Source organism: Pleurodeles waltl, chromosome 5 (genome assembly GCF_031143425.1).
Source record: "Pleurodeles waltl isolate 20211129_DDA chromosome 5, aPleWal1.hap1.20221129, whole genome shotgun sequence".
Taxonomy (NCBI): Eukaryota; Metazoa; Chordata; class Amphibia; order Caudata; family Salamandridae; genus Pleurodeles; species Pleurodeles waltl.
This window is the reverse complement of record NC_090444.1, coordinates 1,218,767,891-1,218,782,723: the sequence shown is the minus strand read 5'-3', so window position 1 is coordinate 1,218,782,723 and position 14,833 is coordinate 1,218,767,891. Positions and strand designations below refer to the sequence as shown.

The 14,833-nt window shown below is 48.9% G+C and overlaps 1 protein-coding gene across 1 annotated transcript in view; it reads right to left on the bottom strand.

Moving 5' to 3' along the window:
- GRIK2 (glutamate ionotropic receptor kainate type subunit 2) overlaps nucleotides 1-14,031 on the bottom strand; it is a 1,513,871-nt gene extending 1,499,840 nt beyond the window's left edge. Inside the window, exon 1 of the mRNA XM_069235474.1 lies at nucleotides 12,871-14,031. Within this exon, the coding sequence (XP_069091575.1) occupies nucleotides 12,871-12,985 (115 nt within the window). The 5' untranslated portion in view covers nucleotides 12,986-14,031. The remainder of the gene's footprint in view (nucleotides 1-12,870) is intronic.
- Nucleotides 14,032-14,833: the final 802 nt, after the last annotated feature.

The following is a 14,833-nucleotide window of genomic DNA, read 5'->3' as shown; positions in this document are numbered from 1 at the left end:
GGATTACCAGGAAATGGCGACGAGAGAGGCAGTGAGGTAGGAATATCATGCATGGGGCCAGACGCCACTGTAACACAATCTTGGAAGGGGGAAGGAAGGGGGAAGAAGGCGCTGGACGCAGTGTGTCGACTGTTAAGGTTAGGAAGCAAATCGTGAACATGCTATGAATGGAGGCTAGGAGGTGAAGGATAAGAGAAGATTGGAGTAGGAAAAAATATGAGTATAAGGTTTGAGGTGGGAAAGCAGGAATCAGTTGTGCAATGGCAATGGAATATTCCAACCACCCCACAAAATAAAATAAAAAGTAAAATCATGACAAGAGAGTATGTAGCTATTAGGTGCTTGAGAGAAAGGAAATTGAAAATTTAGTACTTGTCAAAAAGGCTAATATATTATAAATACCCAATTATATTCAAAAGGTTGTGTTTGATATGAAATACTTGTAATTAATGAAGTAGATACACTGGATGTGTACACAAAAGTACAGTGATGTACTCTTGAAGTACTCCTGAATTCCAGGAGTAAGCCAGGAGTAAGCTAGGAGAACTCCTGACTTACTCCTGAAAAATCATGCATACCCCAGGAGGACTAATAGAGTAAATCAGAATTATACATACGCCGTTCTTTTTGAATCTGGCCCTTTGAGAGTAAGTTCATCGTATTGTTACTTGAGGTGTATGCTTAATTAACTAACCTTAGATTTGTATAATTTACGCATTGCGTGATTACACTGTCTTCATATTAGGAACTTCCTGTGATTCACTTTTAATTTCATTTTACACTCCTTTCCGCTTTACAAATATTTATTTTCATGCACCCTTTCTACTGTACATTTTGAAATGCGTGTATTAATGCAAATAACCACGGTACTTCTCGTGTTTTACTAGGTTCATTTGCGCAAATGATGTATTCAGACAAGTGTAAGAAAGTGCACAGTGCGGTGTTGTCAATGCACACAACCCGCAATCGTGGTGGATCTAAAGACTGCGTTCTGTGCTACAAGATTGCATTTTGCAGCCCTTCCGGAGGACATGAAAGTACATGTTCTATATTTGAAGGCTGCTCATTCATGAATACCAATGCGCTGTGTCCATGAGCAATGTGCGTTCTTATGACTTTAAGGTGCATTGCGTTCTTGGCTGTAGGCGTGACCGGCATGATAATAGGCACTGCACATTGGAAATGACTTAAAAGATACCTGCGCATTTCATCTATGAAAGACTATACCTGACTCCGTGCATCTTAATTCTCCGAACGTGCATAATTGTCAAGAAAAGGGGTTATCTATCTATTTCTTCCTTTGTTTTTAAATCTAAAAATTCCCTTTAGCATCGGTGTTGCCACCCTTTAAACGTGCAAACATGTGCTAGAAACATACCACGAGACTCTCAGTTCGTGCTCGTCTTTATTTTCATGTGTGCAGATATATTTATACTTACAATTAAGTAGATTTTGCTTCAAGAAGCAATAAACCACTTTGCCGAAAACCTTTAAATGGTACATCTCGCAGGAGACCTGCTGCACATAGAGCATATGGTGAGCGGAGGCCTAGGTGAAACCAGATTACGCAAACTGGACTGGTGAACAGGTGCGCGAACAATAAGCAATTTGTGAAAGAAAAAGTGCCAGTATCCCCACCGGTGACCACCGGCTCAAATTAAGCGCCGGGTGGGAACTGTACTAGAATGCACACCATGCAGCTGGTGTAGACATTTTTGAAGTACGGCTCACGGGGTCCATAGTATACGGCCAAAATCATCATTTTATAATACACTGAGGCCTTTATTTATACTTTTGAGGCGCCGCATTTGCGTCAAAAAGTGACGCAAATGCGGCGCAAAAAAGGTATAAATATGGGCCTAAGTGCTTTCAGAGCTCTCCCTGTCATTTCAAATGAAAGCAAATCTCATGTTTCAAAGCGCCTATCTCCAACACTTGAGCTCTAGGCAGCCAATCGTCCCACATTGGCATCCATAATATTACTCAGATGTACGTTCAGCAACTGATATGGGTTCAACGAGTATTAGGTTCAAATTATCACGGACATTTTGTTTAAAATGCAGACCAATACTTGTCCATGAAATCTTGACACAACTCCTTTTAGGTTGGGCGAAAAGCTGTCTCTTCCTTTCTTTCTGGCAGGAACCAGTTTCTAAATCTCAAGACAGAATGGCGCATACTTAACCCGCATTAAGCCTGAAAATGCAATAATGACTCTTTTAAAGGGATAATAATTCTAATTCCCCTATCTGCAGCAATAAAGGCTGTACACAGCTAATCTGCTTTGCCCTTTCAATTAAACTTGTTCGGGGCGTTCTATGTAGTCAGCACCCAGAGTGGGTCATTAAAATTCTTGTTCGCTGTGAGTTGTGTGCGGTTCGCTGTTGTTTTTAAATTCCATTAGGTCCGGATGGTCTTTATCGCCCCAAGACCACGGTGACTTCAATCAGCCAATTTAATTACCTCACAAAATTGTCAGCAGAAGCGCCGAGGGAAAACAGGAAAGGCTGTGACGTTATCAAATTGAAATCTCCCTCTCTGGCGTTTAATCTGCGTCCGTCAATATCGGCGAGCGCACCTCCTGCCTGGGGGGCCGAGGTAGAGGGCCCAACCTCTCATCTCCTCCAAAGGACGCCGCGTGCCGCCTTTGTTTTCTGTAAGCTTGATCTCGAGAGCCGGGCTCAGAATATAAATTTCCCTGGGAGGGGTCTGGTGACTTTAAGGTCACTTCTGAAAGTCTTCATTAACAAACTCTTTTTAATGTAGAGCGTTATCAAACGCACACAGGTGAAAGCACTCTTCGTGTGATTAGTTAATCGGCCGCCTTTTCCCCTGCCACTTAGCACATTCTGGAGATCACCCCTGGTGTGGGACCCACCCTAACCAGAGGATTCTCCCTGCTCTGATTCGCCCTCATTTGGTGGATTGTTCCTCCCATGGGATCGGTCTACACTTGGAACCACTTCTAACCTAGAATCCAGCACATAGTGGAGATATCTCCCATGGGATCCGCCATACTATAAACCTTAATTCTTGTGGATTCCACGACATGGTGCGGATTGCCCCTTCCATCATAAAATCCGCCACATAATGGGGATCGCTACTTCCCTGGGATCCACCATACCCTGGGGCTCGCCTGTTACTTGGGATTGACAACAAAGTGGGATCAGCCCTCCTGTGGTATATTGCAGACATTGGGATCCCCATGGAATCAGATACAAGCTACTCCTCCCTGAGATCCACTAGATATTCGGGATAATTTTTCATCTGCAATCTATATATGTAGCATATGTTCTACTGAGATCCACACAACAGTGGGGGTCACCACTCCTGGGTATGAATTTATACTGGGGACTATCCCTTTCCGAGGTTCACCATACACTTGATAGTCACCACTCCTGTGGATTTATGTATGCCATAAAATTGGGGTTACTCACCACAGCCCAAGATTCGCCTATACTATGGATAATCATCTGCTGAGATTCACCCTACACTTGGTAGTCACCACTGCTGTGGATTCATTTATACCACATACTGAGGTCACTCATCACTCCCCAAGATTCACTTATAGTCGGGATCATCAGCTGCTGAGATCCACCTTACAATTGCTGGTCGCCACTGCTGTGGATTCACTTATACTACACACAGGGGTCACGCATCACTCTCCAAGATTCACTTGTACTGGGGATCATCATCTGCTTAGATCCATCTTGCACTTGGCATTCACCACTGCTGTGGATTCACTTATACCACATACGGGAGTCAATCATCACTCCCCAAGATTCACTTAAACCGGTGACGATCACACTCTGCTGGGAACCACCATACTGTGGGAGGCACCACCCCTATGGATGTATGTCTTTTGAGAATCCTCCCCCCCCCTGAGAACCATCATTTTCTGGGAGTCATCACTCTTTGGTGTCTATATATACACATACTGATAACCCTGTTTTGGGGGTTCTCAATAGACTACGGGGTCAACACTCTATGTGATCCACAGATCAAGGATCCTCCTCTCCTGAGATCCAGTGTAGACTGGAAGTCCCCACGTCTTCTGATTTTCGACACCATGGATGACCCATTACCATGAGATCCAGCATAGAGAAATTACCATCCACTACAATGAGGAATAGTGCTCCTACAAAGTAAACATTACGTTTGTACCCACCACCTGGGTGTAAAAATAATTGCATTGTTTCAATGGTGTAAAAGTTGCATGTCTGCTATTTTCTGAGACATACATTATGTATTTTCACAGTTGGTGAAATGTGGGATTCACAGTCGGATCCTGGTGTTCACCACACAACTGGGATCTCAAACACATTCCACCGCAAAAGAAAAGTAAGCCGGCTCAATGCCTCTGCGCAGTCCCCTCGTGCATCATTTGGACCAGGCAAGGCAGCAGTCTAGAGTGGTGCCACCGAGCAGGTCCCAGCAATGCAGGCCATGGTCACTTGACGTAATCATGACTGCCACGTGCCCGGAAATGAACCCTGTACACCACGGACGTGAGCACTTCCTTTGCGTCCACTTGGGGGTGCAGTGAGGAATAGCGTGCCTCTCACAGACAATATGTACGTGCTGCATTCTGGGAAAACTGCTGGGGCACGTGTGCGCATGTGCTTCGAAAGTGAAATTTGGCAGATGTGCCCCTCTCATCTACGATGCCCGAGATTAAAAGAGGTTCAGCGACTCCGGTTCCATTAGATCACCCTATTCAGAAAAGAATAGATTCTTCGAAATCGAAATACGCTACTCTGGGTAGGGGGACACTGGCCGTGAACAATGCAGCACTCGTGCCGGGGGCCTGCCTAGTCTTTACTCTGAAGAGGAGCACGGTGTCTTCATGAGTGTGTCCAAATAACACTTCGTTTCTCCACATTTAGCTTGAGTTTTAGCATTGTTACCACTGCAATGGCACCACGGGAGGTGACCCTGGCTCGGTCTAGCGTTCATCTACATTGTGCTGAGAACGAGCCCTTCTCCCTGAAGCCCGCTGGTTGCCAGCATTAATGAGCATCCGTAGAAGGTAGAGGCTCATTGAAAGGGGCCACGCTGCCAATAGTCAATTGTAGCTGGCAGGCGCCGCACCCAGCGCTGTAACACAAATAGAGTGGCCCATCCATGAAAAAAACGCACCGGCCTGGGCTCGCTTTGCAGGGCCGACCTCGGGCATGAGTGAGCTCGGCCAGGTCCGGGGGAGGGGGCGTTTGCCAGCATTGTGAGGGGCGCAGCAGGGAGCTGTCTGGCTTGATGCCATGAAAACAGCGGCTGGTCCATCCTACTTGGACTCAATGGGGTCCAGTTAAAGACTTTCCAATCACCCCTCAATGTACCTCAGCATAATTGTTAGAACCCCCATCAACATCGTGTCTTCCGCCCATCTTCCTCACACCTCCTGCCTCATACCTCAACGAACTCCCCCAACACCACGTTTTCTTTCCGCCCAGGGCGCTATCCTGGTCAATCCAATTTGGGTCCGGCCCTGCTTATTTGGAACATCTTTTATCCGTTTTGAATTTGTGAGCAACTGTGGGTTGTTTTACGAGCAAGGATTCTATGGCTATATTCATTGATAAATAGTGATCACGATACAGAATTTAACGCGCCGCCCCGTTTTTTTTTTTTTTTTTTTATCTCCGTCAGCCTTTTACCCTTTCTCCCTCTCCTGCCCCCTCCATGCGCCTATTACACTCTATCAACGTGTCCCCTTCTTCACCCAGCAGACGACAGCTCGCCCGTGGCCTTGGTAGGCTGGAGACAGCGGTGCTCCGTTTCTCTCCTCCCAGTGCTGTGTACGTGACGCTGTACACCCATTACCACTGTACGACCTGGTGTCCCACACCGCTAAAGAATGTGTATGCACTGTCAACCGCGCGGGCTATTGTTCAGAAAATGTAAGATGGGCCTGATGAATACAAGGAAAATTGTCCCCGTTCCCCCACATCCGTCCGCGGCTAGGTAGCAAGAGGCTTCCAGAATTGGAAAATATGTGTCTTTCATACCCATGGGCTTCGGTGGCACAGCACCTGTTGCACTGTTGACACTTAGGCCCATGTATGTTTGTGCCCTGGTCTCGCGCTGGGTGGACTTCAGACTGTGCAGGTGTTTATGGTCGCTGGCCGAGGTCCTGAAGTGAAGACGTGCTAAAGCACCTTACCGAGGACGCAATGTCACTCCCAGCCCGGGCAACCCCGTTTAAAGCAGATGAGTCCGGGTGGAAAATGCTGCCATTTTAACCCTGGTGACCCCCTCGAAAGAAAAATACAAATTACAAAGCCGTGTTTAAATCACATCCGCATATCACTCTCTCTTTCGGACATTTTGTTCCATACAAAGAAAGAAAAGCTCATTTGGACCGACGGGGTTATTTATATCGATCACATATATTCAGTGAACTGTGAACGCAGCTACTAAAATTCGCATATAAGGCTGCCATATTCACTAATGGTTTTATTTATCTTGGTATATTCTGAAGGAAAAAGCAACGGGCGTGAACAAGTCTTTTCTGGTCTTATTCTTAGCTGGTTTGTCGGTCTGTTTTTAGCGCTTTGATGGTGTTTTGCCGCTTTTGCGCTTTGCTGCGGATACGTACTGCAAGCTTTCAAAACATTTGAAGCGTGCTTTCAGGTGACCAGCAGAACTATAGGAAGCCTCGGAAAATGCAATCTATCAGTGCAGCAAAGTAATTAAGGAAGAACTGTGCGGTGCGTAGCTGGCGTCACATTATAATGTATACATGAATCGATGGCTACCGGGGTATCCAAAGCCCATCCTGAAATATTGTGTAATTGGCAAGGGATTACGTTCATACTATTTCCTGATCCTTGGGCGTTAAATATGCTTAAAAATGGCGTAAACGTTGGGAAGGTCAAACGATGCCGTTTCAGGAGAAAAAAGCAGGTTTAGAATGAACAATGTTGGTATAGCGACTATGGTGATTTGTGAACACTTTGCCTGTGATGACAACACGAAGTAAATGACTCCCAAGACATTGCCACACTAAATGTCCAAGCTTCTGGGTCAATATTTCAGACATTCACAATCGACAGGAGGCCCCTGGGAGCGTTTGAAATGAAACGACTTCGGCAAAAACATTGTTCTGACACTTTAACTATGGCGCCGACGTTTGTGAGCTGCATAAGCGACCATCACGTTGACGGTCCGCACCCTCCCCACTGCCCAGGCGGGTCCGAGTCTTGAGATGACCGGAGGAGGTGCTTCCGACCCTGAGCGGGGTGGGTGGGAGTGCCCACAGAATGAGGCAGTCAGTGGTGTGACATGTAACCAGTGCAGGAAATGAGGCAGGACAGACGGATCCTGGACCAACGGATATTACTGAGCCGGAAGCAGGATCTGGCTGGGCCGGTGTAATATAGTGGATTTATCTGGTGTAATTTGCAGACACTGATACATTCAGCAGCACCCGCAGGGTGCCTCCCTTTCCTTTTGAGCAGCAATATGCAGGGGTTGAAGGGGCTTTCTTATTTTCACTTTCAGCTGCGACCAAAACAAAGGCCAAATGTAAGGGGCCACCAGCCTTGCTTTTGTTCCAAAATTAATCCTAGCTTGGACATCTCTGCAGCCTAACACATAGATGCCAATGCAGTGGAGGGTAATAAAGTACAGCTTGTTATCACTTTAAAGGTAGGTAAGAGACACATTTGGAAGCGGCATTTTGGCTTTGTTCAACCCCCGGATATGAGCGATATGCATGCACTGTATGCACATCAGATGTATCTGTCTGAGTAATTACACAAATAGCAATTTAAATAGCACTCTCTATTTAAAAAAATATATATATATTTAATCATTTTATAGCGCTACCCGTCCCAGGGCACATCATATCACACTTTATAAACACTATACATTGACAGGGCACATTATATCACCCTTTATACTCATTGGCAATAAATCAAATGTGCCCTTACCCATTTTGTGTCTATGGGGAAACGTGTTCATATGTATGACCCTGCGTGCAGTAAATGTTACATAAGACAATGGGTGTAGCAAGGTGCAGGAGTCAAATATGGTCTTTGCTGGTAGCTATTATGTGTTAAGAGTGCATGATCTGGAGAAACACTGTCAAGATTGATAACATATGGCAGTGCTTGAGGTTGTCTGTAGTAATAAAGTCTTATTAGCATCCAAAAGGAAACCTTTATAGCAGCCTTATAATACGGACAAATTGACAAAGAACATAAGGTTCTAAATCCATGCCTTACAGTTTGTTGACCATTGATGCCGGTTCATTGCTGAAAGTATTATAAGGTTAGCAATTTCCTAAACTGGAAATAACAAAATGATCTCCTTTCAAAAGCAGTAACCAACTTATTTATCCACATAAAATAGAACCTGTGATCTGCATGTTGCACAGTGTACTTTGGGGGAGACACGTGAATCCTCTAGGCTACTTTATTTCTAACAACTGTACCTTACAAATATTATTATCCGTTAGATGTAATGGGCGCACAAAGATCTCTGCAGCAGAAGAAGTAAACCCATAAGTTATTTTAAAACGCAGCCTCTTTGTGGCCCACCAAGTCAGAACAGATTTACATTTACGCTTGTCCTTATTGCCGATTTCGTGGGCAACGTTTTAGAAAAATAAATGTAAACTTTAACCGCCAGACTTTGCTTTCCATGACATTGCCCCTCTGACTCCGCCCTTTTACTTTGCCGCTCCTTGGTTCCCAATTTATAGGTGCCTAGTATATATATATATATATTTTTTAATTCTAGCTCTGCGTGTAACCTTCCAAAAACTGCCCCCTCCTCTCTTGAAGCAGCCTAGGAGTAGAAGGAGGGGCAGGTCAGAAGTGTGAGAAGTATGGCGACAGAGAGGGGGCTGAGCGGGCAAAAGCCTCGTAGGATGAAATGTATTGACACAACTTTGACGCCTCTTCAGGGGGTAGTAAGCGCTATATAAATACTATTACAACTATATTTGTATATATTAGATGTGCAGGGGGTGGGTTTAGCAGGCGGGCTTCTGAGAGTGTGAAGGGAATAGGGAGGGCGCATTCACACACCCCTGGGGAGAGACTTGGGACAGCCATGGGGGTAGAACGTGGGCACACATGGAGAGTGAGGGGGAGTGGGGGAGGGGCAAGGGAGCCCATTCACAGAGCCAGGAACTGTCTGGGGGGCGGAGGGGGTTCTGAGGCTGCTAGCCGGTTGCCATAGCAGGGAAGGGGCAGGGTTTAACCGCTGCTGCTGAAAAGGACTCCTCACAGCCCCGTCTCACCGCCACCACACACAAAGCCTCGGAGTGGGAGGACATAAACACAGCAAGAGATATGACTGAGATGCATGTCACACCACATGCACAGGTGAACACGGTTGGTGTAAACGCAGACACAGGCCGCACGTTTGAGGCACCCTGTGAAACACGCCCGTGACGTCAGAGTGGAGGAGATTCTGACAAAACACAGAACGCGCTGACGCCCTCCTCGTAGGAAATAACTTAGGTGCTTTGGCACATATATTCTCCATTTCTAAGGAGTGATTGCTATTACGACGGAGGCACGTGTGCAGCAAAGGCGAGCACACTGGGGGTTCTGTCCACAGCCTTTCTACAAACCAAACACACAACGTGTGTCAGATACCCGCACGCGTTGAATAGAGACACATTGTGCACATCTGCATGTCTAGCTCGGGCAAGGAAGGGGGAGAAAACGTGTCCTTAGTTTTTCTCCCTTCGCTTGCTTCAACAGCTGACTTTATGATGGTATTTACATTGCCTTCACATTAAAGACAATTTAAGATTTGTATTAATACGTCCGAACTGATAGAGATACGTATCTATTTTATGTATAAAGAAAGTTCGACTAGATAGATAGACAGATAGACAGATAGACAGATAGGCAGACAGGCAGATAGGCAGATAGGCAGATAGATAGATAGATAGATAGATAGATAGATAGATAGATAGATAGATAGATAGATCGATCGATCGATCGATCCTGGATACAGTATATTGTTTGTACGCATAAACAGGCAGATGTATACACAAGGCCGAAAGCCGGAACTATTACAGCGCCTTGCTACAAATCACCAGCTGCATATGAACTCATAGAGAGAGTCCAAGCAGGAATCCTGTACATTCAACTGGTGCGCTGCTCCTACTAGAGCTGCCACGCGCATGAAACCTGCCCGAGGTGATCTATGGTGCCGCGAGTCGTGTGAAGGGAGCAGGCATTCCTAAACATGGTTGCTAAGAGCAACATGCCTCAAGCACCACCTTAAGACTGGAAGGAGGCAGAATATCACCCGGGATCAATAAGAGGCCGCCTCTCCAGTGACCGTTAATGGGCTTCCAGCGCAGAAGGACATGCCCCACTGCCTGGACGGATCACTCAACCCCTTCTTCTTTGAGGAGCTTGGAGTGCACTGCAAGGGACTGGAGTTGACTGGACTCTGGGTGGCCCGCTGGTTGCTGGGAACCCTCGGATAGCTGGCATACACAGTCTACAAGAGAGGAGCGTTGTTTTTGTGTGTAAAGGACAGGGCATGTGTGCGCCAACATCCGAGAACATGCCTCGGCCCCTTGCCAAACAGAGCCTGTAGTGAGGAGAGTGGGTGTGACGTGTGAGGGGCAGGGTGATATGTGCGCCACTGCCAGGGATAGCGCCTCGGCTCTAGTTGCCTTAGGAAAAATGATGGGAGCCACCCGGCAGAATGTGAGGAGGGCCTCCAATATCTCACAGATATCCATTGGCTTTGGAATGAATAGGGCCCCTCTGAAGGATTGTGGGACCCTGCAGACTTGCCCCCCTTTCCCAGCGTGTCTCAGGGGCTGCTGGGGCCTGCACTACTCCCCTGTCAGGGCCCTTGCAATACCGAGCCCGTAGTGAGAAGAGTGGGTGTTAAGTGAGGGGCGGGCACTATCTCGGATGATGACTCGGCTCCTGCCATACAGAGCCTATAGGAGGGTGGGTTTGAAGTGTGAGGTACGGGGCGTGGCACGCCCACTGCCTGGCAGAGGCCCTGGCCCCGCGCCATTCAGAGCCTGCAGGGGCAGCGTGCAGTGTGAGACAGAACGACGTGTGACAGTTCCTTTGAGAAGACCCTACCCTACAGACTGCTACCACAAATATAACACGTTTAGGACACTAGAGAGACAATGTGAGGCCGTCGGATGCAGTTCTCCCTGCCATGCAAGGACCCGAGCTCAATACCAAACAGGGCATACGGTGAGGGGTAATGTATGAGGGACATGACCCTCTTCCCCCAATAGGATCCCCGAATTTCCCGCCATGCAGAGGATGTGACGAGCAATAGTAGGAATCCCGAACCTCCTGCTACACAGGGTATGGGGAGAGGAACCTAGAAGTGCAGTGGGATAGACGGGGACGCTTCTCTCTCCTAAAGGAGCGTTAAACCACCCTACTAAGCATGGCCTGTGGCCACGAGGCTGGGCTTTAGAGTGAAGGGTTGAAGAGAAGGTGTTTGCACTCCTTCTGGTAGACGTAGCCTATAGTAAGAAATATGGCCCTACAGTGCGTTGGCCGCAGGGACGTATCTTCTTTCACCGCCACATCGATCCTGCGGTGAGGAGACAGCCGGAGGTGCACTATCTGGGCTACCGCATCTCTTCCCGCATGGGGTGCTTCGAGTCCTCCTACCACAGAGTCCTGCATGGATGGGCTATGGTGCATCTCCACCGCCCCCAGATATAATCTGCACACATGCACAGGCGTGACTGTGAGCAGTGCAATATGTGCAGTGCACCCGGGCTGAGAAGTCTGAGGGGCACATTGCACCCCATTTATAGCCGCATATTTACCAACAGAACCAGCTGATGGGGCCCAAATTCCTAGTTTGCCTCAGGGCCCGTGGCTCCCTTGCTACTACACAGCACGCGGGGCTCGTGTGGATACCTGTGGTGAGGAGCACGGAGCGATCCTGGAGCCTGCCACGGCCCGGGACGAACTCTCACTCCCATCCCTCACACGGATATTTTCATTTCACCCAAATCCACCTTTTCACTGCTGCACCTACTTCTGAGACACTTGCTGTTGGAGGGGGTGAGGGGGTAAAGGGTAGTTTGAACTTCTGCGCAGACAAAAGTATGGATATCAAAGTTGCACTTTAACTCTCCGATAGCATTTTGGAATGGATAACAACCTCGCCTCCTGGTCCCAACTCCTACCTCACACCAAACGTCCATTGTAGTTAAACTCAAGATCAGTGATAGGAGCGCTGCTCCGTTTGCGTTGGAAAGTATCTCGCATAGCGCTAAGGACAGACCTCTGCCCCGCTTTGCGCGTCAGCTTTCTCATGAAGAGTTATCATATACTGAGTCATAATCCACTTTCACCATAATATCATTCATAGCTTGGCTGGTCAGTCAATATATCCAAGGGTGAAACTGTCAAAAACAATCCAACAGTTTTACAACCCAGACAGCCGGATATGTTTCTGACAAAATAATACACACCTAACTACACACGTCCAGTTACATCAAACCACAAGACCCTACAAGTGGCTTTCTTTTATGCACTGTCGATTCCACTTATCAGTAAGTGCCTGAACCAGGTCACTTCAAAGCACTTTGCACAATCACTAAAAACACTATTCATGTGTTATAGCGTGCACCGTTAGATTAAACCAAATGTCCACAACAAAGGCAACGTGAGGTAAATCGTGTGGGTTTCCTCGCTGCAAGAATGACAGCTCTCGGGATGCGCTGCCATTCCTTTTCTCAAGGAAGGACCACATGGATATAGGCATCAGCAGCCGCGCGCAACACAGGGGGGCTCAGAGCACCTGCACATATACACCCCACACAGGCCGCTGAGCCCCCTCCAGCCTTCGCTTCCCATTAGTCACCCACACAACATCACCAGGGCGCCCGTTCTTTCTTACCGAAGCGCAGCACATGCGTGGTCCCGTGGGAGAGCCCGAGGCAGAGGGCGCAGAGAAGCAGCCCGGCCGGGCACCTGGACAGCGGCTGGGCTCCGAACGGGCGCCGGCGCTCCATGCTGGATCCAAACGCAAGACCCCTATACTGCTCCGGCTTTCCTTGTAGGACTGGGCGGTGGAGGAGGCAGGAGAGGGCTGAGACAGCGGGCGCACCCGGTCACGGCATGGCTCCGGGGCAGCGAGGTGGTCCCGACATCCCCATTAGTAGTCCTTGCATGTCCCCCGCTCACTGCGCCAAGGAGCCACCTTCCGCTGCCGCGACGGCCATGGCGCTCAGAGGGATAGGCGGCAGCCCGGCTCCATCCCGGGGATTCAGTCAGGGAAGGTGAGATGGAGTCAGCGCACGATCCGTAGGGGTAGGCAGGCGGTCAGAGGGTATGGCGGCAGGAGCGACAGACCCACGCACACTCAGGCGGAAGGCTACAAGCCGCCTTCCTGCTGCACTGCTGCACTGCTTCTGACGCACAGCCAAGATGAAGTGACTGAGAGCATCGAGGAGGGACCTGCTCAGCTCCAGGCTGCTGCTGCCACCAGAGCCCGCCTGCGCCCTCTGATACAGGAGCAGAGAGCTGTGAGGGGAGACCCGCTCTGCTCCAGGCTGCTGCTGCCAGCGCCTGCCTGCACCCTCTGGTACAGGAGGTGAGAGCAGCACTGCTTCTGACGCGCAGCCAAGACAAAGTGAGAGCAGCGAGGAGGGACCAGCTCAGCTCCAGGCTGCAGCTGCCACCACAGCCCGCCTGCACCCTCTGATGCAAGAGGTGAGAGTTGTGAGGGGAGACCCGATCTGCTCCAGGATGCTGCTGACAGAGCCTGCCTGCACCCTCCGGTACAGGAGGTGAGAGCAGCGAGGAGGGATACGGCGCTGGGGCCAGCGCGTGCTTGCACCGTTTGATGCAGGCGGCAAGATGCCGTCGGTGTGCAGGCAGGGATGCGTGGGGCTTCCCTCCTTGACGAGCCGCCCTACTCTGTCGATATGTACGACCTGGACAGCTGTTCAGCATCACCGTGAGCCTGGGAATATCTGAGAGTGTGTGGCCCTGGGGAGAACAAACATATGCTGAGCTTAGAAAAGAGATCCCTACTAAAGGGCGAGGGAGCTCATCTGGAGCTCCGAGCCTGTACCTCAGGCAGGGTGAGGGAGCTGCATACCTTAGAGAAGAGACCCCTTATGCAGAGTGAGGGGGTTCAGACCACATACCACCTGTTGGGTGGGGGAAATTTGGAACTTAGAAAACAGACCCCTCCTGTAGGAACTGAGAGCTTACGTGGAGCTTCCAGGGGACCAGAACTGTCCTGCAGGGAGTGGGAGCTCACATGGAGATTGCAGCAGAACCCCCCTGTGAAAGAGTTTATGTGGAGCTTAGAGAATTGACACCTGATTCGGGTTGAGGGAGCTCACTCGGAGGTTAGAGCAACCAACACACCAGCTAGTGGAGCAGAGGGAGCTTATGCACACACATTCTACAGGGCCAGGAAAGTGCAACACATTGAACAGAAACACCTCCTGCAGAGTGAAAGGTATACGTATCTTTGAGAAGAGACACCCCCATTAGATTGAGGGAGCTTCTACGGAGCTCAGATTTACCAAACATCACGTGCAGGGGAAAGAGAGCGCTCCTTCGGAGCTTATAGCGTCTAAACACCTCCTGCTGAGAACGAAGAAGCTCCTTTAGAGCCTGGAGCAGATACGCCTTCTGCATTGGTAGAGGGATCTCCTGCTGAGCGTATTATAAACAATGCACGACCTACAGAGCGAAAGGGAGGTCTGGCGCAGCATGGAGCACACGCAGCTCCTGTGAGGAGATGGAGCTATTGAGAAGATTACGGCAACCAATACTCTGTGGAGCTTATCACAGGGCGTGCGGAGCATAAGCAATCAACACACGTCCTAAAGGGGGAGCTCCCG